This window comes from Dromaius novaehollandiae, chromosome 1 (genome assembly GCF_036370855.1).
Source record: "Dromaius novaehollandiae isolate bDroNov1 chromosome 1, bDroNov1.hap1, whole genome shotgun sequence".
In the NCBI taxonomy this organism is placed as follows: Eukaryota; Metazoa; Chordata; class Aves; order Casuariiformes; family Dromaiidae; genus Dromaius; species Dromaius novaehollandiae.
The window spans coordinates 59,482,557-59,509,326 of NC_088098.1; the positions used below are offsets into that span (position 1 = coordinate 59,482,557).

Genomic DNA, 26,770 nt, shown 5'->3' on the forward strand with positions numbered 1-26,770 from the left:
TTCAAGCATTAGCGAGGGGATATGAAAATAAATGATGAGCTATTGTTTTTTGTGATTAAGTCCAGACTTTTCACTTCTCTGTCTTTTTCCCTTCTTCTGTCTGTGGAAGGAGGGCCCTCTCCATTCCTTTCACTTTCAGAGCATGTAGGTTATGCCCTCACTCATCCCAAGTCCTCTGTCTGCCTTCCATACCTGCACAGTTTCACTTCTTGTTCTGCCCTTTTTTCAGGAAGAAGGGGGATGGAAGGGTCTATATTTGGAGGCCAACCAGGGCAGTTCTTTAAATTGCTGTAGAAAATCATTGCAGCATGATGTGATATCAGAGATGACTTCAGCATGTTGTTACGGGTCTACAAAGCCCTTCTGCCCTCACCATCCCTCCAGGGGCTTAAGCCCTGCTCCTCACTGTTGCACTGGCAAGCACTAATTTGGGGGCAGGTCCGCAATATGGTGCTTTGAGGCAGTCTGTAAGCCCTAAATGACTCTTCTGTTATTAAAAAATGAGGGAAAGTTCTTGAGGCAGCTGTCAGACTGAAAGTGCAGGAGCAGAGCTGACCAACCCACACAGGGGACTGTTGGCAGTGGCCAGTGCTGAAAAGAAACAGTCCACTGAACAGACAAATGCGAGATACAGGACCCGCAATCATGAGGGGGATCCCTGTGCACTCCAGTGGACTTTACTATAAATTCTGTGTAACTTCTCAAACATGAAGGAGTTCATCATTACAACGGAATGAGGTAGTTAAGTATTTTTTATCCCTGCTTTTTACCAGGGGGTGACCGAAGAAGAAAGAGCAGCAGTTTCAAAAATGACCCCTGTTTCTGGGTTCACCAGTTCTTGGGGCCAGTTTAAGCAGGCATGCGAACACTCACCTGCTCAAAATGAAAGGCCTTTTTGAAAAATTCGGTTTAAATATCCCCATGAAATCCCCAGACTGAGTCAGTATCCGCACTTTACAGGATTCCTGTGCTCTTAATCTTATTCTTAATCAACTAACCCAGGAAGTCTTTCATGTCATTGAGTTGCTTCTCACTCCAGTGGCCCCAGCCCGCATTGGCTGTTCAGCAGAAGGCCTGGTTGAGCTGAAGGCAGATGGCGGGGTAGGAGCTTGTGCTGATCCTACTACTATTAACTCTACCACTCCTCTGCACAGCAAGCTGCTCCCTTTGAACATTAGCAGAACCATTTTTAAAAGCCCTACAGCCTAGGCTTGTGTGACAGAATAGCTCATTTTGTTAGGACAAGAGATATGTCGGCAAACTTTTGAGTATAAGCTGTCTGGGGTGACCTCGGCACTCTGTGGAAGAAACAGCCATGCACTTTGAGGAAAGAGTGGAAGCCAGCTGTGTTCCCTGAGAGGGAGTAGGTGAAGGCCATTTCTTTTTTCACCCATTTCTTTGCTCCGTACCTCAGAAGAGCAGTGTACACAGTGAAGTTTTCTGTGATGTTATTTTTTGCATAATCACGGTTATGAAATCCAAAGCTCTTGAATTGCTGTGCTTCTCACAGGCTAGCTGCTCTGCCGCCCCGCCCCACCCCATGTTGCCAGCGAACCTCAGCAAAGAGCAACCTGGAGTGCTGCTCTTTTATCCTGGTGTAGCCCTGTCACTTGGGTTTTCTAAAATAACTCGGGCCGGGTATCTTCCCCCTGCTCCCCATTTGCATGCCCACACCCACAGACATGCAACGCACAACCCCGGGCACTGGTAACCTGTGGGTCTCTTCAACTTGTTTTGGGTCAGTTCCAAAGTCCTGTGGCAGCTCTCAGAAATAGGGAGGCCACATCCCTCTGCCCAGGCTCCTCTGTGCAGCCCTTGCTGTGATTTCCAAGGTCCCTTGAACCATAAAGTGATACCTACTCTTGGTCCTTTTAGGATTTTGTGACATGCATAAATGGGGTGGTGGAGACACTGGGTGTGAGGCCATCAACTCGTATTCACTTCTGATCTAAGAAAGGGATTTCAATTCAGACCTCAAAGGGCAAGCTACTTGTGATTTAATATGGTGTTACGAGCAGAAGCATATGACCTCATGGTATGAATAAGCAGGAGGAGATTAGCAAAAGAGAAGTAAGCTTCTACTGTACATAAATGTCCACAGGAAAAAAGAAATAGCTTAATAGAAGACTGAGTTGTCTGCGTAAGAGAAGGCTGGGGAAATGACTAATTTACTGGTTCTCTTATACATGCAATTTGATTCAGTTGTTCGTTCTTTGATCCAGGCCCCCTCCTTTGCTTTTTCTACCCCCTGCCTTAGCTTGGCTTTTTCTGCCTTTTAAGAGAGAGCAAGTGAGGGAGAGTAGAAGGGCTCAGTATGGAAGGAGTTAAGGGAATGCTCAGTGGGGATTATAAAACAGCCAGGCACTTGGAAACAGTTAAGAAAAGAGAAACAGATCTGCCAGGAGGGAGTGTGGCACTGAAACTGGTGATTTATTTTCATGCCTCCCTACACAGCGATGCAGAGGACTCTCCTAGAATGGGCACGGAGGTAACGGTGGGGGAAGTGGGGCTGGTGGCGGAGGTGGGGGCATCAAGATTAAGTGGGGAATGGACTTTTCCAGCACCACATATGCTTGGGTCCTGTTGACTAGCCTCCTGACTGATTATGACTGACATGGTCTCCTCTGGATGCATGTCGTTCCCATTAGTGGTGGTGGGAGTTAGTGCCCCCAGTGAGGGGGCAGTGACACCGAGGGTGAGTAATAGTCTTTGCATCCTCGAGCTAGAGGAGACCAGTCTGTGTTCCCTTGGCATCACTCGGCTGCACTTTGGAAAGGTAAAAGTAGGAAACTCCCTGTCAGCTTGGGTACAGAGGTGAGAGGGAAGTATGGTCAGGTCCATGGATATGCTTACGTGACTGTGAACTGCGTGCCCAGGTCGCCTGTGAGTGTGGCTGTGGATGGACATCTTTTGCGAGCCCACCTGGACACAGAGAGCCTTCTGGCATGCTCTGACGTCATGAGGAACTGGGTTTTACTTACCCTGAACTCATGCCTTGAAAGCCCAACTGACACCTGGCGTGTGCTGTTCTCAGGAAGGACAGGGAGCCTGAACCCCAGGAGGAAAAGGCTGATACAGGCATGTGGAGGCAAAGTGACCCCCCAGATGAGGTTATTGGCAGAGCCTGAACCCAGGTCATTTGAGTCTTCATTCATTATATTTTCCCCGTACCTGCACTTCAGGCAACAAATAACTGCTTCTCAGTTTTGGGGATACTGCTACTGTGAATGCTGGTTCAGAACTGGCCTGAATGCAGGTCCTGCCATGACCTCCTGACTCTTCAGCTCTACATGTAAAAAAACGAGGTCTACGCAGCTGTCCTTCTGCAGAAGTGTATGCTGCAGTGACCACAGGGGAATACTTTGCAGGTATAAGATGGAGATCCATTCTTCACAGGGAAAAACAGATGTAACCGTTGGAGCTGAAGTGTGCAGAGAGAAGGGTTAGTCACTCTACAAGTGTCAGGGACTCATGAAAGAAAGAGCAGGAGTTTTCTGACTAATGTCTACAATGTTGCAGCAGTAAGTGAGAAATACAGAGGGAAAACCCTGTTTCTCAGTTTGGAAAAAAAAAAAAGAGAAAAGAAAGAAGAAAGGAAGATGTACAGAGTTACTAATCAGCCCCCAAAGTCTCTGACCTATATCTCCTTCCTTTCCCTGGAGCCATTCTTGAAATTAAAAATTAATAGAGAACAACCAGGTTTTACCTCCAGGGTACCCTCTTAGACTGCCACTGACTGCAGGCTGAGACCAGTGGATAGCGCTTCAGTGTCCCATAGTGTGCTACAAAATGTGGCATGGTCTCAGTCCAGGGTTTTGAGAGGATATATGCATATATTGAGAGAGAGGAGGTAACTTACACTCTGGGAATGGCTATCTCTAGCTTTAGAAGGTTGGGAAAATGATGTAGAACCTATATGTTAGGTTAAAATAGACGGATAAAAAAGGATACTCCATGAAGTTACAATAACTTTAGAAGGGGAAATGGAGGTAAGAAGGGAGAAAAATGTATTCCAGGTCGTTAGCCCTCTAAGGGCCATATTCATTGCATCTACATAGTATTCCCCCCCCCCACACACTTCCCATCTTCTTTTTTTTTTTTAATGAGGAAAGAGAATCCTTATTCTGAAGGCTAAAGCCTAGGACTGTGGGTCAGGAGGTTTCATTTTGCAGTTCTGCTCCTGCCTTGCTGTTCAAGCTTTGGCAAGTCACTTTACTTTCATGTAGCTGTATCTTTGTGTCTATAGAATGTGGATTATGATAATCACTTTCCTTTGAAAGCATTTTCATACCTATAGATGAAAGGAGAGGGGACATTTTCCTAAGTGACAGGGCTCTTTGAGTAGGGGTAGCCAGTGTAGAGTTCTTGGGCTGTTAGACTTGATTTTTAAGATTTATAAGCAGTTTTATTCTCGGTAGCATTTTTTATGTCATGTGGTTAAAACGGAGACCTGTTATGGGTCTTCAGCCACGTGACCATGAAAACCTGCAGCCCTCCTGAGACACTGGTGGTTTCGAGGAGTGAGTACCTGCTGCCAGCAAGGCTAGGTGGGGCTGGCTTTGAAGGAGGCTGAGCGTATATGAGAATTGTCAGGTCCTTTCTAGTCTCTTCATGTTGGATGACCTCAAAGTAAGATCCCCAGGATCACTAGCCACATTTGACATATATGTCTGAATGCATCATGTTATCTGTCTTTGTTGTGCTCCTTCAAAACCTAACTCCTTATCTTTTCACAAGATACCTCAATTACTGCTGTCTTTTGTGATAATACACTCCATAACCCCGAAGGGCCAAAGGCTGAGGCATACAGGCTGTCTCTGCATGGACTTCTGCCTCTCCAATATTAGGATGTCTCATGCAGCTTGAGAAAGTAGGTTATATAGCAGCTTTAATGGGGCCTTTTCCAGACACTGATTGACCTGATTCCTCGGACCAGCTGTTTTATTTATTAAGCAAAATAGGAGAAAAAGAATTCATCTCCTACATAAATTTGATTCATTGTGGAGAATGTTTAATGTTTTTTGTTTTTCATAAATTGATGTGGAGCTCTTACATATTGATTTTGGAGATATTAATTTATACACTAGGAATGAAGAAGATTTGCCTCTTCATCTAATCCTGTTTCTAGAGAGAGATTTACTTAATATGCAGTGTAATTTGTCTAATGTGCAACTTTGTATGTAGAGTGTATCCAGATCCAGTAGAAACAGGGGGTATAGTAAAAGCGAGCACTGTAGTGCAGTGCTGTAAATCCCTCTGTAATTAAAATACTAAATTAGTCAATGTTAGCGCAGTCAGGAGACATTCCTAGCTGAAAAACAGGGATATATGGCAAGAATTGTTAGTGCAGGACAGAGAAACTAGGTCTGTGTTCGTGTGTGTGTGTGTGTGTGTGCATGTGTGTGTGCATGGTATGTGTTTGGGGGGAGGGACAGTTTATAACATCATTCACCAGAAATATAGCTTGAGTGGCAAGAAGAATCATCAGGAATTATCCCAGGGTTGTCCTTGCATATTAACGAGGTGATGGAGGAACTAATTCTCCTGCTAACTCACACGTTGTCTCACTCTCTTTCCCTCTGAGTCCTGCGCACGCTTGGTGGACAGTAGCAAGGTTGGATTTTATGCTTCTACTAAAGTGACTCTAATAATAATTTATTGTACTGAAGAAGGCTGATACCATGCATTGATTGATTTCTTTTTCCTTCCTTCTTTCTTTCTTTACTGAGGTTAACACAGATAAATCACTGTCTGAAGTTGTCAGGTGGATCTTCTTTAGGATTTCGTGAATATTCCTGTGTATAACCAGGGGAAGGATCAGATTAGAGCAACGTAAGGATCACTACATCTCAGTACTGTCTGTCCATCTGTCTTATATCCAGCTAATGACCACTGTTGTCTGCAATGCCTGATATTTTTCTTCCTTTCTCTTTCAAAGAGTGCAGAAGAAAAGCTGGGGCTAATGCTCTACGTTACTATTTGAAACTGAGTAACAAGACCGTATTATTGTGCGTTAGGATTATAAATAAATGAATCTTGTTTATCTGAACAGAACCAGGGTAAGAAATAGAGCTTTAGTTACAGTTTGCATTTAAGTTGGGCTTTATTTTGTCAGCATAGCATCAGCCTGTGTGGTTTCTTCAACAGCTGGATAACATAATCCATGAGAAAGAAAAGTATATGTAAAGGGCAATGGCCTGCTGTTGAGGCCATCCAACAGCTTCCCCATTGTAAGACCCTCTTTTTGGTTGTTTACAACTTTACCAAACTTAAACTTTCTGGGCTAAAATTTTCCATCCCAGCTACTTGCCTCAGGCTGAATTTTTAGAAAACAGGTCTCATACCTCTATTAAAATTTCTGATGAATGTTAAAAATAACAAATGTACAAATAAATGAGAACATCCTCCCCCTTAACAACCCAAACTTCCAGGACATTTATGTCAGAGATACCACCTCTGCTGTTTCAGAGAAAATCAGCCCACCTTTGGCCAAATGTTAAGCCTTAAAAAAAAATTCTGTTGCCACATCCTCAATAGATAAAACAAATCTCTGAAGAATTGAGGCGTAAGAGCTTCAATTAGGCAGTTAAAATTAGTGGAAGCTTTTCAAGTTAATCTCTCTGTGCCTCAATTCTCTGCCAATGACGTATGGATAATACAATGTCTTACTTTATGAGAGCATTGTGAAAATACATTCCTTAATGCTTGTGAAACATTCAGTTACTCTAATGATGCACACTGTAGAAAAGCTCACGAGTAAATTACTAATTCTGTCTTCAGAACAGACTTTGACTAGTACCTAGTAAACAAGGCTTGGGGAACAATATTCGAACAATATGGAGAAGGCAAAATATGAGCACCAGGTATCCTGCTATACTGGGCGAGGCAGAATTCCTATAGAAAAAAAGATAGCTTGTGATTATGTAATTAACAGTTGGATCACAGTACACAGGCGAAAGGGTGCTGAGTGAAGGTTATCCAGGCAATTGTAATGCTGAAGTTTCCTAAGTTTTGTGTTCCTGATTTGCAGCCTGAAATAATCTTGCTTTAAATTTTTAATTTTCTGTGCAATTAGCTGTAATGTGGAGTGGGTATGAGCAGTAATAAATGGCTGTTGCTTGTGGACAAGAGGAATGGAACATCTTGTGCCATGGATCACCAAAGAAGAATATTCTCGGTGAAACCTTGCATACAGGCATTGCCTCCTGGAGTATGTGTGATCCTCAAGGTAGGGAGAAGTCAGGGGTAGATTAAAACCAGACAGAACGAGATATCTTTTTTCCGTTATGATAACCATTCAGTTTGTGCTCTTCTTCTGTAACAAAACTGTGTACCATTAAACAGTAATGCCACAAACCAATAGACATGTTATTTTAAATAAAGAGAAGACCATCCCATTGCTTTTTCCTGTGGGTCTTGTGGGCAGGCGCTTCCTGATTTTATCCTGGGTATTCACAATTCTGGTCTCTGTCTTTCTGGTCCTGCCCTGTGGAAATTTGAAATGATACACACATGGGACCGTCATCCTTAACTTCTGGAAAGTGGTCTAACCCCGACTCACAGGCAGCATCCCCCAAAAATCCCTCTACTATTGTTCACTTTCTTATGTTTTGCTTATTTATCTGTAAGTGTTTCTTCGAGTGGAGTGAAGTAACACTGCCCACAGCCTGTTACAAGTTCAGAATTGTATGTGGGCATTAGCAGGGGAGGAGGATGCTCTGGCTGTGAGTTTTAAGTACAAATCGTGACCATGCCACAGATGACCACGCTACTGGAAGGCTGTGGTGCTTGCTTTGGTGGGAGTTGGCCTGCGTCACAACAGTATTTGCTGCTTCTTCTGCACTAACCTAGGATGGGAGTAAGCAGGTCAGTCTAATGCTGTGGAGGAAGTGGGAGTGGAGGAGCAAAGGTTGCCATGAGCCAGGAGTTACTAGATGGAACGGAGGAGTTGTACAGATACACTGACTTTAAAGGGTTACAGTTTGGGATGGGAACACAATCACTGAGCTGTACAAGTCAAGGAAACTTGCTCATTCTCTGCCTACATTATGAGTCAAACCAGGATATACATTTTCTTCAAATCCTTAAACCCTAAAAACATGCACAAGAGCTTCTTCTTGATGTGGTTTTCATAATTGATGTTTGGCTATTTCAGTTGCTTTTCCCCATGGAGCTTCTCTTAAAAATACCCTGTATTTCTTTTTAATTTTGACTGTACGTGGCAAGTTTGTATTTCAGAAAAAATATTCAAGCTTAATTTTTTTAAAGATAGGATGCCATTAGGATACTTTAGAGAGAGGTATGTTTACTATTTGTGGTGTCTCCTGAGAAGCTGATAAGTGAAGTCCTACCAATATTTCCCCTTCTTCTGTGCGTGGGTTTTCACAAAGATTTGTTAAGATAGACATTGGTCTGCCAGCAATGGGTCGTTATTATAGTGGTACAAGCATTAGGCAGTTGTGTTTCAGCAAGCAATCATAGTTTCTCTCTCTCTCTTGCACTTTTTTTTTCTTTTAACAGCAAATCCCTTTCACATTCTCTGCTATTGACTCATCCAAAAGGAGGCACACATTTGCACTGACAGCTTTAAGTGTGTAACTTAAAGATCATTTCATATCACTTAAAAAGGAATGGTGGTCTGCTTTTGGAAAAGAGGCCCGTTTACTCGTGGGATAACTAGTTCTGTGCTCCATTTTTTCCCAAGCTTCTGACAGTTCCTCAGCGTATAAGGAACTTCACACAGGCTTGTGTATTGAGAGAAAGCATGGAGTTGTGGCACATGATACCTCCTTAACCCTTCAGGGCTTCTGCTTGACTTCTGTGCAGCCGTTGGCAGTACAGCATAGTAGTGTAGAAAGAACACTGATTTACTGGAACCTGAATTTCTTTTTTAGCATTTGTTTCAGCAGTTCTCTGGCTGTTGTTCTTTTAAAGGACCCCTTTTCACCCCAAACTTTTTGATGACTGAAAAAGTCTGGGTGAGATCTCTCAGCCCTTCCCAGCTCTGTCGAATCCTTGGGGATGAAGTTCGGGTGGAAAGAGTAGGCGATCCTTACGAGATGCTCCAACCCAGGGTGCTCTCAGGGAGTCTCAGGCCAGGTGGCAGGGAGCTGGCTGGCCACAAGGCACGCTGCGGGGCTGGCAGTGAGCAAGGCACTTCGGTGCACGTGGCTCTCCATGCCAGGTAAGCCTGGCAGAGCTATCCTTTAGCAATCTCAGGTGAAAAGTGTTCATTTTGGGGCTGAGAGGTCACATGCTCTTCCTTGTGCCTTGGTATGCAGGTGTTGGGAGGCAGCTTGGAGCCTGGTTGGGATGGGCTTGTTCGGGTGGGATGGATGAGGGGGCTGTAGTCCCTTAGCGCTGCGTCCTGTGTCATGTGCCTGACGAAGCAGCTGAGCACTGGCACAGTCATCTTTGGTCACCCAATGGTTGTACCTACTCCCAGTGTGGATCACTACTGGTGCCCATTCTCCAGTAATCTCAGCAAAGGAAACCCGGAATTGCTCTGGAGCCTTTGAATCTGCAGAGTGAAACATGCAGCACTGCGCAGGGAATTTGGAGGAAGAGGGTGACACCATGAAAGAAGCTCATCTTTGCCAGGCAGAGTCAAGCCACACAACTGAAGAACTCAAACTGAGAAACACAGCCAGTCAGGGAGTCTGTAGCGTTTCATCAGTCTGTTGCCCTGACGTCCTGTATTTCACACCAAAACTGCAGGGTATTGACTTTGTCACGATTTGCTACTTTTTATCCATTACTACAGGATGGAAAGTATGTAACGCATGAGGTGTGTGTGCCCTCCCTCCCACTTTCCTCTGAAGAGCTGCACAATGCCACAGGTTGAAGAGGTCCTGGGAGGCTGAAGGGGAGATAGTGAAGATATATCCCCCTCTGAGGACCTGCTTCATGTTTTATGGTAGCATTTAGTCGATGCATTATCCCATTTCTGACCTGTGAAAATGTCTCATGAAAATCTACTCTTTGCCCCTTGGCTTGCTGGCCAGACTCATTCTGAGTTAGGCCAAAGCACGTAAGACACAGTTGAATGGATCACCTTTCTTGCTCTTAGAAGAAGAATACAACAAGGTGGCACCAGCACTTGTTTTCATTTATCCCTGCTCCTGGGTGTAATTATAACCTCTGGTTTTCAGTGTAAATGTGGAAGGGGATGTGATTGAATAGGGTTAAGTATTTTTCAAAAGGTATTAATACATGACTTATATGAAAAACAACAACCCTCATACAGGAACCCAGGCACTATTTGCAAGCTGCCTGTGGATTTATGAAGCGTTTGGAAACATACAGTACATTATTTCCTGGGAGCTGTTTCTTTACACAGCAATGCTGTTTGCTTATTCTGGGACAATGATGAGGCATAAAGGTATTAAAAGCAAAATTAAAAAAGGGATAGAAAATGTTTATTTCAAAAATGAATAGAGCCCCATCCCTTAACAGAGCAGAAACAAAATAAAAGACCTCTTAATGCTTAGTTGGAACTGTGAAAGATTTGCTTAGAGAATACGCTATCATATATTTGCACATCATTTCTTTTTTTATCTGTGAAGGCTGTTTACATCAAAACAATATCTGCTGCTTAGTTCCCGGCTGAAGTCACAATACTCGGTCTGTGACATCACAGGTGGCTGTAGTGAGCGCAGTGTGTCACAAAGAGGATTTTTGACTCCAGGTGGAGAACGTGGAGCAGGAGCAGATGAGCTCTGCCGAAAGCAGAGAGTGGGTTTTAATGTACACGTCTCTAGTCATAAAGAAAAAGGGAAGGAAAAATCTGTAGGAAAATTCGGGACAAGAAAACCTGCTGAATGCCGGTGCAGGTCTTCTGAGAATGTGTAACTTTTAGATTTAGCATCAGTTCTCTAGACTATACCTTTCACAGAATTTTCTTGCCAAATCAATTAAGAGCTTTAGCGGACCAAACACTTAAATGGTAGAAAATTACTTAGTTTTATAAAAAGGGAGAGTGGGGAGAGGAGGTTAATTCAGATTCAAGTATGACTCCAATACCCAAACTGTATCTACAAGTTTGGGGGGGGGGGGTTGCTTTTTTTCTGTTTTTTTTCCTACACAAAAAACCTTGCAGAAAACAGGGGAAGATGACTAATGTCCTGATCCTGGTAACACTTGCACATGTGGTTAGCTTTAAATGCGTGAGTTGTCCTGCTGAAGTCAGTTAAGACTATTTGTGTGCTTAAACTCAGACACAGGCCCACGTGCTTGCAGCATGAGGGTCTAGCCGACTGCCCTAGAGGAACAGTTAAATATAGAATTTATAGAATATTTTCTAATGCAGACACTGTCCTGACCTGGAAAAGCTGAAATCTCTGGCCTGAATCTTCCAGGAAAAGCAAACAAACTACCTTCCGCCTTTCTCCTTTGGTTTTATCAGTCTAGTTCATTCATTTCTTGGGTTGCAATCTTGCAGTTGCTGGTGAGAAGGTGAGGTGTATCTGTGGGTATCTTTGAAAGACTGTGGCTTAAGAAGTGACACAGAGAGATCACTGAAGAGCAGGGGGGAAACAGGATTGTAAGATGGTCAATATCTCCATTGACCTTATAAGAGTGATACAATTAAAAATATATGTACATCAATAATATGGTTATTAGTGTCTGGTTCATTTCTTGGTCACCTTAAAGAACAGTATCTCCTGGTGGCAGGCACGCATGGATGGAGTAGTAATCTTGCATCCTGTCTGAAGGCTGTCCAGGCAGGTAGAGGTAGCGTGGAAATGGCTCAGGTGCACCTGGAGCGTTATTGCTGCACCTCAGTGTCCCGGCTGCACTGAGGACTCTAGGAGGGCGTAGAATGGGAAGAGGTGTTGCCATTTCTCCAGCATAACTTTCCTGCCTACATCCAAACACAGCAGGAGGAAGGGTATGAGAAAGGCAGCACCTACAGCCAGCTAAATGCACTCAGAGATGAGTTTTCCGAAAGACTCTGAGCAACCTCCGCAGCCACGGCCCTTGGTGACAAATGAGCAACCCTCGTGACAAGCATTGTCTCTCGCGTCCAGCTTCCCAGGCAACCCAGGCATCCATTTGGTCGGGGTCCAGGCTCCCAGTGGGAAGAGCCTGAGAGTTACTCTTGCTTTCCCACTGGCTCCCTGCTTCAGGCATGCAGGAGCATTTCTGAAGTGTCGCAAGTCAGGAGGGTGCATATTTTTCAGGCAAGCCCTGTAGCATAACTACACTAGCAGAAATTCAGCCTCAGGAGAGTAGTCGTTTACCTAAATCTGCATTTTGGGATGTCTGATAAGAGTTTTTTGTTTGTTTTTTACAGGGCTGCACATGCTGTGTTGCTGTTGTGGCAATCCATATGATTAATGTCTTGCACAGTCTGACAGGTTTATTGTAGCTCGTGTGTGCTGAGCTGCACGCTCCGTTTGCTGCACTGCTCATGGTTAGCACCAGCGCAGCCCATTGCGCTGTTCTTGGGTTGTTAACAAGTGCCAGGGCCCAGAGGGTGCCCTGTGTGGGAGAAGTGAGCTACTGGCACTGGCTTTGGGAAGCAGAAAGAATGTCAGAATGCTTGCTTGGACTTTTAAAAGTCTTCCAGGAATAGCATGTTCCTTAAAGCAGGGAGAACAAAAAGGAAGAGGGTTAATTTTGGGATCGACGGGCGCCACCAGGATCCACTTTCATATTCGTTTTGGGTAGGGACAAACTAGTAAAGTCTGGGCTTCAGGTTCATTTATGTTTCCCCATTAGGTCCTGTTCCCAGCGTTTGTGGGTTTTGGTGTCAGGGTGATGTGATTGTCTCTGCAGAGTAGGGGGTATGTTATCATTTCATTTTATCAGCTCAGAGTCTGTACTGCTGAGCCTTTAAAAGACTAGTTGTCCAGTTACACCTGGTGCTATTTGACATCTGCGTTCCCTAAGGCTTGAATGTTACACTGACTTTTTGGGTCTTTCATTCACTGAAGGACACATTTTTCACCCTCTGAGTGTGCTCTCTCGCTCTCTCTCTCTTTTCTTTTTTCTTTCTTTTTTTTTTTTTTTTTTTTTTTTGGTAAAGGAAAAACGAGAAAAGGAGGTTAGGACATCAGGGAACAAGGCTGGGCAATGCAGTGCATCCAGGATCTTTCTGCTGGTGCAGAGGGTGAGGAGTGGAGACACAGCAAGAGAAATGTGTGGCAGCCTGGATGAAACCTGGGGATGAGCTGGAGAGAAGGACCAAGGAGAAAACAAGGGCAACATCAATACTTCAAAGTAGTTTCATGAAAAACCGCTCTGTGCCATCTCATGTGCACTGTGTTAACCAGTGTAGTTCAGTATTGCAGGTGAGATCAGTGTGATTGAGGACCTCAGGTCAGTTGGTTTTCTAGATGAGTCACAGCGACAGAGGGACATGCAGTGTTTATGTGCCACACAAGTGTTGTCCACATCACTGTCCATTGCTTTGCGGTGCCCCGTGCTGTTGGCTTCATGATGGCTTGTGGCAGCAAGTTTCACAGGGTGCTTGTGTCTTGTATGGAGACATGTTTCCCTGAGCAGCTGTGAAATGCGCGCTAGTCCTTCCAAGTCAATGTTATTCTTCCATGACAACACAGGGAGAACAGATGTTCCCTAGAGATCTACCTATTATTCATTTTGCTGTAGAGCTACATCTTCTCCCTTTTATTTGTCTCCTCTGTGAAGTAAATATTTCCATAATAGTTTATATTAGGGATTTTCAGGGCCCTCAGTAATTTTTGTCACTCAGCTACATCTCTTTTTCTGTTTTTACCAGAATTCCATAAAGGCAAATAGAGATTAAGATAAGTTCTGTGTTGTGGGAGGCTGATTCTGTAGGTGCTGGTATGAATATGTCCATTTTAAACTTTACACAGTGGCTAACCTTTGTAGGACTGAGGTCCTGCTCTGCACTTTTAGCCCACTCAGGTGCATCAGACCCGTGTCTGACGGCATGTGCTGATTGACAGTGCGCTCTATAGGGCTGGTGCAGCGGGTCAGAAGCAGTGTAATTTGTTCGGTGCTGAAATGCAAGATTGCGGTGCATTGTCCGAGTGATGTGTGGGGTAAGTGAGCTCGCACTGTGTCCGCTCGCAGCATGCCTAACTCAGGCCAGGTCCAACAGTCACCCGCTGTCACGAGCACTAAATTCACTCACAAAACTTTTATAATCACCATAAAAAGCCTGTTAGATAAATACATTTTCTGTGCACAGAAGCAATTGTCGCCACTCCCTTTTGTTCTGAAAACAATAGACATCAAAATGAAATACAGACTTGTGTTCTCAAAAGGTCATAGTTATTTGGTCTGCAGAGAGATTGTGTATTGAAACAGGTTTTGTGAAGATTTGATGAAACCCTAAAGAAATTGAATGAATTGGGACTTTGGCTCATAAAAGTATGAAAAACTGCTAGAAATTGCCAGTGATCTGGAAGATGAAGGAGAAGGCCATTTCCGAGACCAGGAATTCCCTTTTCCCTAATATGACTGGGATGGGGAAACTGAATAGAAAAGGGCTTTTTGTCAGATGCAGAACCAGTGGTCAGTGCTTGTTTTGCATTGTACTAGTTTCATTTAAGACCTTTTCTGATTGGCATGAAGTGATGGCTAGTAGGGACACTGGTCTCCAACCCCTGCTGCTTAATGCATGGCTGGTTGCTAGGATGGCTGCCGTCATCCATGTTTTAATCGTGGATGTGATGACCAATTTTGCATATCCTTCCAAGCTTTGGCTGGATGACTCAGCTGGTCCTCTGGTGACTCATTTCAGTCTCTCATGAGCCCAGGAAAGACTAAAGAGGGAAGTATGGCTATTTTCAGATATGAAAAATGACCAAGCCCAAATAGTATGTCCACAAAGGAGTGCTGCAAGCATAGAATGAATTGCATATTTATATAGTGTGCAAACTGGCTCCTTTCCCACTGAAATTCTTTCCCCGGTTACTGTAGTTCTACTGAATCTAGTTTCCACTATCTTCTTATTCTTCACCCAGATGGATATATGTTCTGGGAAAGATTTGGAAAGCTCTCTGTGAGTTTTGAGTGCATAAGGCCCAACAAAAGTTCACAGGACTTTTACTACTAGAATGCTTTAGCTTTTTTTCTTTTTTTTTTTTTTTTTTGTTGGCAGTTTTCCCTTCTTGTCCTTTACTGGGAATCCCACAAAAACTTAAGCAATGACGTCAGGCCCACCAGAGGTAGTTTTTCTCTCAAGTCATTCTTACGTCAGACAAAGCTAAGATGTCCAAGATTACCATAGATCTATCAAAAGCTCTTGCGATTGACCACAAGGTGTTTCTAACTTGTTTCTCTGCCTCCTGTAGAAATAGCAGTTTATTTGCTCTTTGTCAGAAAAGCTGTGCAAAGGAATGGGTTACTCTCCCAGAAACTCTTCTTTCCATGGGATTCAGTCTGGCCAGGCTTTCTGTTCATTGCTAATCGAAACTAGTAGGTGAGACTGTGGATGACTTGGCTGCAATCTCATCAGTATGTTGATGACTGTGAGCTGTTTGTCCCATTGCATCTAGTTTGAATTCTTTAATTTCATTGCTTAATGGAAAAAAAAAAAGAGTTGAATGATCTGGGTGAAAAGCATGAGGCTGCAAAACAACTTGTAACAGTGCCAAAATGATGTTTGTGGAAGGGATGGGGTAAGTGTGTGCAATCTCTGCTGAAAGTGCATAGCCATGCGTCAATTCACAAACTTAGGGTAATGGTGAGAAGGCCTGACAGTATCTTCAGATAGTCAGTCATCTATAACTAACCCTTTCTAATATGAATTTTTGATTATGTAGATTTGGCTTTGGCAGCTGTGCTGGACCCATGAATGCTGCATGGAAATAACTGGCAGCGAAGAGTGGAAGCAACTGTGCATTGCTTGAGTTGTGCTCAGGTGCCCAGGTCTCCGCTATGGGCCATTTGGGGCACTACAAGTGCTCTCTAAAGCACTGGATGATCTGCAGCAAAGTTATACGAAGGGTTATCTTTCACCATACATCCTGCTGAAGCAATAGGATGCTTGCTCGCTCTTGGTCCAAGAGCGTGTACTGTCAGTCTGACAGTGGGGCTCTCTCAGCCTCGAGCCCTGCTTTTGAAGTTTAGTCTCCTTTCCAGCCCATCGCAGCTGTAGCTTGCTTCAGGGTGCACTGCAGATGGCATTTATTATGTATTGTACTTGACCTTCAGGTTCTGCTTTATTCCTCTTCTGTCATGTTCTAGTTTTGCCAATGCGAGAAGCCTAGTAGCCATGGCATTAATCACTGTAGAACTGAGTAAATAAATATGTCAATAAATAATCACATCCTGCATGAAAAGGAAACCCAGAGCAGAGACTGATGGTAGCCAAGGAGTTCTGCTGATCCAGGTAGAGATTTTTATTGTTTTATTTCACTTAATGACTTCCTTTCCTCTGCTTTCTCTTCTTTTAGAGCTTTGAGTCAGAGTAGGTAGTTACTGGTGTCCTGAGCTGCTTCATCACATGCCAAGGCCTTATATCCTTCTTTCTCAAGTCAGTTATACTTTCCTAGGCTCCTGGATGTTTACTCTTCAATGCTCAGAAATCCTACATGCAGTTTATCCTCTGGCCCAACTCAGGTTTTCTTTTTGTGTTAGCAGGAACTTCCTGCATCACCTCGGCTGTTGTTTCTTGGTCAGACAGGCTTGTTTTCTGTGCACTGAACTGACTCCTGTCCTGTTAGATCTTGCTGAAAAAGAGAGCTGCTGTGGAGACACTGGAAGATCAGGCATGTAATGCCAGACCCCCATTGTAGCAGCAAGCAAGCAGAGCAAAGCAGGGAGATGCTGCAAGGAGGTGTCCAGAAGCACTTTGGTGGGACAGCTGGGGTTGCTGAATAACTTCACTCATTTCTTCTGGAGAAGAGATTTGTTGCCCCAGTGGGACATTCTGTGGCTGTGCAGATGTGTGTGCATGCATGTGTGTCTGAACATGATCATGTATTTTGTGTGGCGGAGATAAATAAAGCCTGATATCATGCAAAATAAATTATTGAGATTTCTTAACAATTGCAGTTACAAGGGTTCCCAGGGATACGCCTGTTAGCACCTAATGTTCTCACAGGGAGTATTGCAGCTTGGTGTCGCTTTGGTCTGATACAAAGTATTCAGCACACTCTGAAGAAGGGATGAGAGATACAGTTAGTGGCGCCTTCCTACAGGGTTACTATTTTCAGCTGCTACCTGTGAAACAAAGAGATGATTGAATTGGGATTTTTGAGGAGAAATGGGTCCACATCCAAACCCTACATCCAAGTGTCTTCCCATCAGTCTTTGGTCTGGGCTGGGTGCTAGGTGGATCAGTTCCACTATGTGGATCAGCCCTTGCTCTAGTTCAGAGCAGTACTGTAGGCCACAGCCTTTTCCATTTCAGACATTTTTGGTTTTATAGTCTTACAGTGGAATGCAAATCAAAAGCCATGGATAACAGCAAAAAAGCTTGTGACTGCTTGGCCATCATTTTCACTTTCAAAATGTTTTCTTGGCCCTGAACAACGAGGAGGATAAAGTCTGGAAGACAGGGTGAAAGATTCATGCTCTAGACATGCGTTTGCTTTCGGAGCTGAAGGGCTCTTCCCCATGTGGGTGTATGTTTGTGTGCCTGTGTGCGGACAGGTTATTTACAGAGTTATATTTAACCACTAAAAATGCAGGTCAGGTGATTAACCTGCAGTGCCCTTTTTCTTAATTTCCTGAACAACTCTGTAGCTCTCAGTATATGAGGTTGCTGTAAATCATGTCTTCGGTCCTTCTTATTTAAAAGGGAGATGTTGCTGCAGATGCTAGGTGATGTAGCTAACCTTGGCTTTGAGATAGTTGGGAGATCATCAAATCAATCTGTCTCTGTTCTCTGAATTGGCAGAGCTCTGTGCCCAGCTTCTCCACCTTTCTCCTCACATCTTCATCTTCCTTTGCAGCGCAGATCCTGTGTATATCATCCAGTCCTCACCACAGGCTTGTTTCTCTCCAAAAGGTCTGTACCCTGATGGAAATGAAATGAAGGGAGGGACTTTGCAAACAGGCAAACTGACCTTTTCAGCCCAGCTAGTCCTTGATCTGAGCTTCAGATTTCATAAACAAAGCAAGTGGTGAATGTCATGCAGTGGCCTCTTTGCAAATGAAACACTTACAAAAAAATCCTGTGGGTGTGAGAGGCCCGGCCTGAGACTCCAACAGACCCTGCCCATGTCCTGCCTTCACAAGTAGAGCTGCTTCTAAAGCGTGAAGTATGTGAGGTGCCAGCCATTCCCTGTGGTTTTACTGTACTTGTGTGTGAGTTGTAGTCGTTGACATTACAAAGCTAATATTTACAGGTGGGAAGTCATCCAGGTGGGGGGGCAGCAGTGGTGGAAAGAGCCAAAACACCCTTACCATTAGTTAGTGGTTGAGGGAAGCCACAAGTGTGCCGGTGCTAGGTGGGCGAGGGGGGCACAGCCAGGGCAGCAGAAGGAAAAACTGATTCATTTTAGTCCTTTTCCAGAACCCCTGGCACCCTCTCTCAGCAACTGAGATACGCTGTCGGTGAGATGGGGCAGCTAGTGAAATCTGTAGGACCTGGAGTCAGAAGTTAAGGAAGTCCTCTGGTTTTCCTGTAAGATGGGGATACTATTGTCAGCCCCTGCTAGGAAGATGGAAACTGAAGTGATCCAGCTGAGTGACTTGACCCAGGCTGCCTGGAAAGCAGAACCACACTGAGAGCCTTCTTTTTTTCAGTTCTGCATTCAGGATGCCACCCTGTCAGCAGGTAGTACTCAAGAGATGGAGCTTGTGGAAACCAAGACCCTTGTGTTACAAATCTGCTAGGAGCCACATGTGTGCTAAACTGGTCTCCAAGGCAAGCCCTGGCCAATTTCACATTTATGGCTCAGACTATTTTGTCAAAGAAAACTTTGGGTGGTGTAGAAATGTCATAGTTACCATTCGTTCCATTTTCCCTCTGTGGAAGGGAACATACGATGTGAGGGAGAAAGGTGGCCAGAATACATATGCTGTTGCCCAGCAATCCTACCTGGCACATTGGTCCTGATAATTACTTTTGAGTTCATCTGGTTCCATTTTGCCTTCAGGATGGGGAAGCCACAAAATATTCTTTGGTAGCTTTCTTTCCTCATCTCCTCTGGCTGTTCTCAGCACTTCATGAGCTCAGTTAAGCATCGGATTATGCAAGTCTTGGAGCGTCATGCTTCATTTTGAGGTGTACTGCGACTGTTACCACAGTCGCTTGCCCTTTAAGCATATGTTGCTCATTGCTTTCCCAGCAACCTACAGCACACCCCCCAGCTGGGCACAGTGCACATTCCTGAGCTGTACCTGGCCTTTCTGTGAGGAAACTGGAAGAGGGATTTCTTCAGCAAAGCATTTTTTCAGACATTCTTTGGTGTCCTCCAAAGATAAACCCTCAAAACAGGGCTTCTGTCAATCCCACCCATCTGACTTGGCCTCATTCTTTTTGCTTGTCCCATCTATGACTCCACAACAGACTTTCTTCTCCTCTGTGGCGCTTGGGAGTATTGAATGTTTGGTTGTAAAACTTGTTTCTGACTTCATTGACACCCACTTTTCTAAAGCATCTTTACATTAAGATCCTGAATAAGTTTCTTTGCACTCTCATGCAGATCTTGAAGACTTTCAGGTGGTGCTGCCACCTCTGTCTCTACTGCTCTTCACCCTCATTTTGCTCTTTGGATTCCAGAAGGCATCACAGGAGCTGGAGGCTGCGCTCCCTGGCTCAAGAGGACTTTTGCTCAGTGAGGAGCTCGTGGCAGGGTTATTCATCTTCCTTCTCAAGCTGCTGAGACCTGCCTCAGGCACAGTGGACTCCCAGGTTTCTTGCATTTGTCTGGAGAGCACTTCAATGTCTTGGTAGAGCCTTTTGAGCTTCATTTCATGATTTATACAGAGGTGGCAGTCTTCCTGTCAGCTTTGACAGCTATGCTGAAGGGGGTTTATTTACCAGGGTCTACCTGTATTTCGTCAAGGCTGTAACCTATCAAATTTATTCACTTGGTGGCCTCATTTGCTTTCCATTCAGTACTGCTTAGGTGTTGCAGAGGCAGGAAGTTTTCCACTATTTGAATTGTGCTGTTTTTTCCCCTAGGAGGGTATTTTATAGCTCAGGGCTCCCCACAGTTCAGGGGAGCACATACCTGACTGCTGGGCCTTTTCACACCAAGACCTGGAGGTCTGTGGCAGGTCCAGTGGCTACAGCATCTGTAGGGAAATAATTAGGCAGCCAAGCCTCTGATGAGGAATATTTTAACCTGTATTCTCAGACATTGCATCATTAATTAACTATAATGTGAAACATAAACTAGTCACATGATTTACTGAGGAAATCTAAAATATCTGTTGTCATTATTGCAGTTCATTAAAGTGGGAGATGGAGGTGACACCGAAAGAATCTTTCAGTAGTGTAGTTAAAGGTTTAAATGTAAGTGTATATATTTGTCCCTGTGATTTTGCTTTATGTACCTAGAAGGCAGGAAGATTACAGAAGAGCCCACAGCTTGTTACTGGGGCTCATGGGCACCTGAACCCACATCAGAAGGATGAGTAACAATCGTCATGTTTCTCGATTACAGAAGACACCTGATGTTAGGGCTTTGTGGCTTAGAGTGGATATGGAAGAGTGGGGTTTTGTAGTGGGTAAGATGTGAAATTGTGGTCACTTGAGCACTGAAGGAAATGCTTGATATTGCAGGGACTTGACTTTGGTCTATATAGGCAAAGTAAAATAAAAGCACAGATGGTTCAAAGGGAGCGCTGTGGTTGGTGGTGGCTCATATTCAGTAATTCCTCAAAGTCTGGTGTTTCACATGTATAGCAGGCTTATTTAAACTGTTGCCCACAGTCTGAATCCAGCTCACAATGTATTGTCTAGTGACCTGCCAGATGTGGTGAGTGTGGCAGGACAGGGCTGGAGCAGCCTACATGTTTCCAGGCTTGAGCACAGGGTCTGGGCTCTGGGTGGTGCTGCCCCGTTCAGCTGGGGCTCGCCGTGCTTGCACTCTGAGTAGCACAGTTTGCGCTCAGCAGCTTGTGATGGCTCCAGCCTGGCATGGGAAGGATCCTGCCTGCTCTGCACAAACGCCTTGCACAGTCTCCATGCTGTAGCCCCAGCAGAAGACATGGTGGGTTGGTGCACTGGTGAGCATCCATCTCCCTCCACCCCTAACACTGGAGATGTCCTGCAGAAGGAAATGGGCATGCACCATCTCCCCAGCCTTCAGCCAGTGCTACGTATACCCTGAGCCAACAGTTCCCTGCTGCCCTGCTCCCCAGGCAGTTCTTGCTAGCAGGCCCTGCCAGCCCTGACCCACCACCACTTCCAGCACATCCTGCACCCATGGGAGAGTGCAGCAGAGCTGGAGGCCCTGGGAGGGGGGCAGGAGGGACTCACTCAGAGCAAGGTCTCCCTGGTATTTTCCTGGCTGTGTCCTGTTCTTCCTGTTCATCCAAGAAGGCTTTCAGTAACCAGCAGGCAAGCTGCCCTGGATTTCGGGAATTGAAAGGGAGAATGAAGAAGGGGAAAAAGCTGGGGATGGGAGGGGTACCGCAGTTTCCTGAGCCACATGCCAAAATAACTTGCTCGGGCCATGGTAAGGAGCAGCTGCCTATGCCCCCCATGCCCAAGAGCAGTAAAAGTAGTCCTGGCTGCTAACTTTTATCCTATCTATCCCTTTTTTAAAAAGGAAAGTTCTCCTGTGCAGTGTGAGACAGTAAGCAGGGTTACGTTGCTCATGTTATAAATGCAGGAGAAATATGTGTAGGAGGGCAGTCGGGGTGCTTGGGGAATAGAGGGTGTGGAGGTGATTTTGATCAGAATTCCCTAGCCGTCTCGCTACAGTGTGAGACATGCTTTTCCAGGGGGCGAGGGTTCCTTGGTTTTGTTTGTTTGTCTATGGATACTCTATACATTTGCAAGTCTTCCTTTTTCCTCTGACTTCAGGATGTGGATCAAGCATGGTAGACCAGATCTGAAACTGTGTGGATGACAAACTGCGACAGATCTTTTAGAACCACCTAGCGCTACCTAAGCATTCAGGAAACTACTAATTAGAATGAGACAATAGTTTACTAGCAGGACAGGAGAAGCAAAGCAGGAAAACAAAGAGTTTTTCACCTGCAATGAAGACTTTCTTGGCATCTTTTGCTCACCAAGAACAGGACAGAGCTGAGGCTGTTGAGGTCTGAACTCTTCTTTGAGGTTGTCTCCAAACATTCAGTAGCACACGGGAAGGAATTTGTGTAGCCTCCAGGGACATAAATTTTAAGGAGATTCCTAAAGGATAATGGTACTGGCCATGCCTCAAAAGCGGCCACACAAGAGGCCACCTTGAAGAAGAGTGCTGTGCTTTAGACATGGCTATTTTGAAGGTGCAATACATTAGACATACCTGGCAGATCCCCTTTTCGTTGCCCTCTTAACCCAGGTGCGTATATGAGTTTTCAAGCTTGTGCCTCTCTGGGGAAAAGTGGAAGATATTTATTTCAGGAGTGTCTTGTGTGCATCATTTATATGCTGAACACATGCCATGTGCTTTCTACAGTATTTTTCAAGCAGGCACTGTCGTTTTCTCAGCAGTCAGCAAGCAGCCTCTGGTTACAGTGCACTGGCAGCTCTGCAGGTACTGCAAAAGGTCTTACTGCCTACTTAATACAGGGCAAGGGCTTGGTCTCTTGCCACCACAAAGGCCACATTTATAAATCAGCAGTAAGTGCTAAGAGTAAAGCAGGAGGAAACATCAGTGACTTTCAAATTGTTCCTTCTTTAGTCCCCAAAGTGTATTTTTTGCCCTTTGGGGCGAGGTGGGTGGACAGAGAACTTTGTCTCATTTGCTTTTTTGAATCTTGTTGGAAGTACTAGTGAGGTGGCTATGTAATTTGGGTAGGCCTGCAGAAGAGGACAATCTGAATTGTAAATAGCACCTGCTAAATTATTATTAAGGGAAAGCTGAAGTGGGAGGAGTTCGTGGAATAAAGCATTGAGTCTTTTAACAAAAGTCATTGAGTTTGTTTTAGCATTGTCCCCTCTCTGCACTCTACATACTTTAACTCATGTGAATGCTGCAGGGAGTTATATAAGTCATATCAAGGACAGGGAAGGCTCCATTAAATCCAGTTACTATCAATTGTGCGAGAGCTTTAAAGGGCTACACTAAAACTCATTATTAAAGAAAGGAACTATCAATTTTATTTAATGCATCTTACCCAACCTCGATTCTGCTCCCAGCCCAGAGACTGAACATGCACACAGGTGATATAAAAATCTGACCTACACTCTTCAGGGCTTGGATTTACTTTAGTTGTTCCAGAGTCTCGGCTGCAACCCAACCAGCTGATGGGCACTGCAGGAGGTTGCCCTGCACCCACGCTAAGACAAGGGCCCAGCTTTAGCCCAGGTGGTTTTAGCCAGCATGTGTTAGCAAAGCCCTGTCTGAGCTCAGCCACTTTTCTCAGTGTAGCCAAAAGGCTCAAGTTGTAAATCATATTACGGGCTCTAATTTGGAATTTGATCCCTCTAGCAAACCATCCGACTTTTATTCACATTTATTCTAAAATTTACTGTTGCAATGGAGTAGGGATCTTCTAAAGAAAAGAACATGCCACCAGCGCAATTTGATAATGTCCTCAGGAAATTTGGAGTTGTGTTTTTCTCACAAAGGCTGCACAGACAAATTTGCAATAAAAATGACTTTGCTGCAGAAGCCTTCTTTTTCCATCATGAAGCTGTCAATCAGACTGTATTTTCTTGGTATCGGACTATGCTGAACAGCTAGCCGAACTATTCTCCTTATGACATACGCCCCTAAAACATCAGCTGTGAGAAAATCATTTTGGACGGAGGGAAGGAGATTTCGTACTTCTTTTTTTCAGGAAAAAAAAAAAGTAGTTCTTTTACAATGAGATACAACGTCTGAGAAGTGCAGAAGTGGCAAAGACGGAGTTCAAAGTCCTCTCTTTAGCCACAAGTCAGCCCTGCTTCCTCTCCCCTCTCTGTTTTTGGGGTGGCCAAGTGGTTCAGCTCTCATGCTCTGTCCCTGTCCCCCCTGCTGAGGCTGTTGCAGGGACAGTGAGGGGCTTGTTGCTGATGTGGAAACCAATCCCTAACAACAACTCATTTCACCAAAGGGCACAGACAGCCGTCTGACGTTGACAATGTTGAGTGACTGCTGACCTTGTTTTTAGTGTCAGCTGATATAAACTGGAGCTCTGCCAGTCTGCACCAGTTGAAAGTCTGTCTCTTAATGGTGGCGATTATCCTGGTTTTTACAGCAGCACTGAGAAAGTTGCAGCTGCTGTGCTTTGCATCAGTAACTTTAATTTGGGGGCGACCGGGTCTTCTGGAGTTATTTCCAGGGGAGCATGTGAGAAGAACCTCTCTCCTTTTTCTGCGTCAATCGTTTTTTTCCCCCCTTTTTATTTTGTATGAAGAGATATTGCTCAAGCACGCCACGGAACGAAAGCCATAAAGCTATAAATTACACCTCTGCTAGGTCCACAATATGTTACCAATTACATCTGCTTTATTATTCGCGTCCAGGGGGAAAGCATACATCAAACCAACCCCACTCTCCAGAAAGGTCGGTACTGTACTAGAAAGAACACCGTGACTCTTCTTAATCAGTGGAAAAACAAACACAGTTTCGGCTCACTCACATATGATATTTGTGTCCAGGATGACAAGTTGAATAATATTGCTGCAGTTCTCCAAGCTCACAGCATGCCACATGCTAAGACATTCATGGCAACATCATCGTCCTGTGGAGAGGAGAGAGGAGAGCAAGCGGTTAGAGGGGCAGAAGCTGAGGGCAGCGGGGAGAGGGCTGAGGACTGAGACGTGGGGACCATGGGAGTTGCTGCCAGGTAGGTTGTGGGGGATGAGGGAAAGTTCGTATGAGATGCAGCAAACAGCCTCAGAAATCACATTAAAGCCAGAGGTCACGTCTGTAAAGGAGGGCATGCTGCAGTTTGCACTGCTTTGTTGCTGCAGAGGGGTTAGCAGGGTTTTGTGTTGCATCTTCCAGCAGTGGTGAGGATTTTCCCACTTGTCCTAATAGGGTTTTTTTCTTTTTTTGCACCCACCGTATCTTCACAAGTTGATCACTGCAACAGAAATGAAGGTGGGGGTATTGAAGCAAGCTGGAGCGATTGCTTTGCTGGTTATTTGTGTGTAAGTACATACAGTGATTATTTGGCTCACCACAGCCCCCTCATACGTGGTTCCTGGGCTTTGGGCTGCTGGGAATTAACTGGAAAATGTGTGTTGGATGTGTATGGGTGTGTTTGCTTAACTGTGCTCCTCAGCTTTGGAACCGTGGAGTAACTTCTCTATTTTTCTATATATGTGTATGTGTATATGCATGCATGTACGTATGTGTACATATGAACATAAAATGATCTTTAGAACAGAGCAATTCAGGGGTTTCTTGGAGGACGGGCTTCTCGTAGAAAAGGGAGCCGAGTGTTAAATGTACTCTTATGTCTCTACACAAAAAAGTCATCCTTGTGCATTGCGGAGTTTGTTGCATTTTTGTCACTGAAGCATTCATTCAGCTTTTAACTTTTCTAAGTTGAAAACAAGTCAAGGTTATGTTTGTACTTAATAATTCAGCAACAGTGCCAGCTCAGCATATTGTCTTTTTCTTTCCTAGTCATTCTGGTTTATTAAAAAGAAACAGTGACAACAGATAGAAGGGTTGAAGGAGGCTGTGCCTTTCTGCTTTAACTCCATCCCACCACTGACCTCTACCATAGGAATCCCCATAGATTTGTGTGGTTCACAAATAACTGTGTGCCAGCAGTGCCATCCCTACCCTGGGAAGAGGAAGATGGCAGCAATTCTGGACTTAGATGGCCCTTTTCTGTGGGCCACCTCTGCTTTTCCAAATGAAACCATTTTCTGTTTCAGTGGAAAAGAACCCAGCCCCTTCAGTAAGTCTGTTTCAATGATATTTTTTGACTTTGGTTATAAAGTTGTGGGTTCCTTTTTTCTTTTAGTAAAGGTGTAGAAGATCATTAGCCCTTTTAGAGCTGAAGGAACTTGTAGTAAAATAGGTTTTTCTCTTTTCTTAAAAAATTAAGGTATATTAGCACCCAATTCCACCACATGCTAGTTCGTACCTCGCTTCATCAGCAATCCTGTTCATTTCCAGGGGATCTGTTTCCAGTTATGGTATTGTCACAGCGAATAAGAATAGATGAACACAGTTTTATAAATCTGAGAGAACTGAGAGCACACAGTAAAGCTCATGTTGTATAACTCCCATCTTCCCTGTCCCTGAGCACAGGCAAGCATTGTGCACAGTTCCCACACACCGACTTGGCAAGCAACCTGAAACATCATCTGCTGTTTCTGTCCTGGCTCCTCAACTTTGTCAGCGCACCTCCATTTTGTCACGGTGTATCACCTCCCATTCCCATCTTGGCCCTCTGCAGACTGTAAGCTGCACTGTGGTTTTATGGGAATAAACAGAGGGCTTAAGTCAGAAACACCAAACTGTTTAACATAGGATGAGCCTGAGGATTTGAGATTTGGCCTCCATAGGTAGATACTTTGCACTATTTTACATCAGTTCTTCCTCAGAGCTAGATGTATTCTTGGAGACAATGGGAACAGGAGTCTCTTTAGGCAGAGAAGGTAAAAATAACATTTACATTGTCATTATTAAAAATGGGAAGAAGGAGAGGGAGAGAACAGAAATGCTGGTTGTTGTTAGCATAGGTCAGTCAGGAGTAATGATTTACTTTAGAGTATAATATTTTATTTGTGTTGGATACGTATTTCTGG

General features: G+C 44.5%; 1 protein-coding gene across 6 annotated transcripts in view; it reads left to right on the plus strand.

The window, feature by feature from the left end:
• Nucleotides 1-26,770, plus strand: part of HIPK2 (homeodomain interacting protein kinase 2) — a 147,703-nt gene that overhangs the window by 17,237 nt on the left and 103,696 nt on the right. For 4 of the 6 annotated variants that reach the window (XM_064513981.1, XM_064513990.1, XM_064513985.1 and 1 more), the window contains exon 1: nucleotides 24,696-24,846. The exons of 1 other annotated variant lie outside the window; for it this stretch is intronic. In XM_064513981.1, coding sequence (XP_064370051.1) covers nucleotides 24,711-24,846 — 136 coding nt within the window. In that variant the 5' untranslated portion in view covers nucleotides 24,696-24,710. Of the gene's footprint in view, nucleotides 1-24,695; nucleotides 24,847-25,079; nucleotides 25,154-26,770 lie in introns of those variants that run through there. One more of the 6 variants, XM_064514002.1, reaches the window with a different exon arrangement.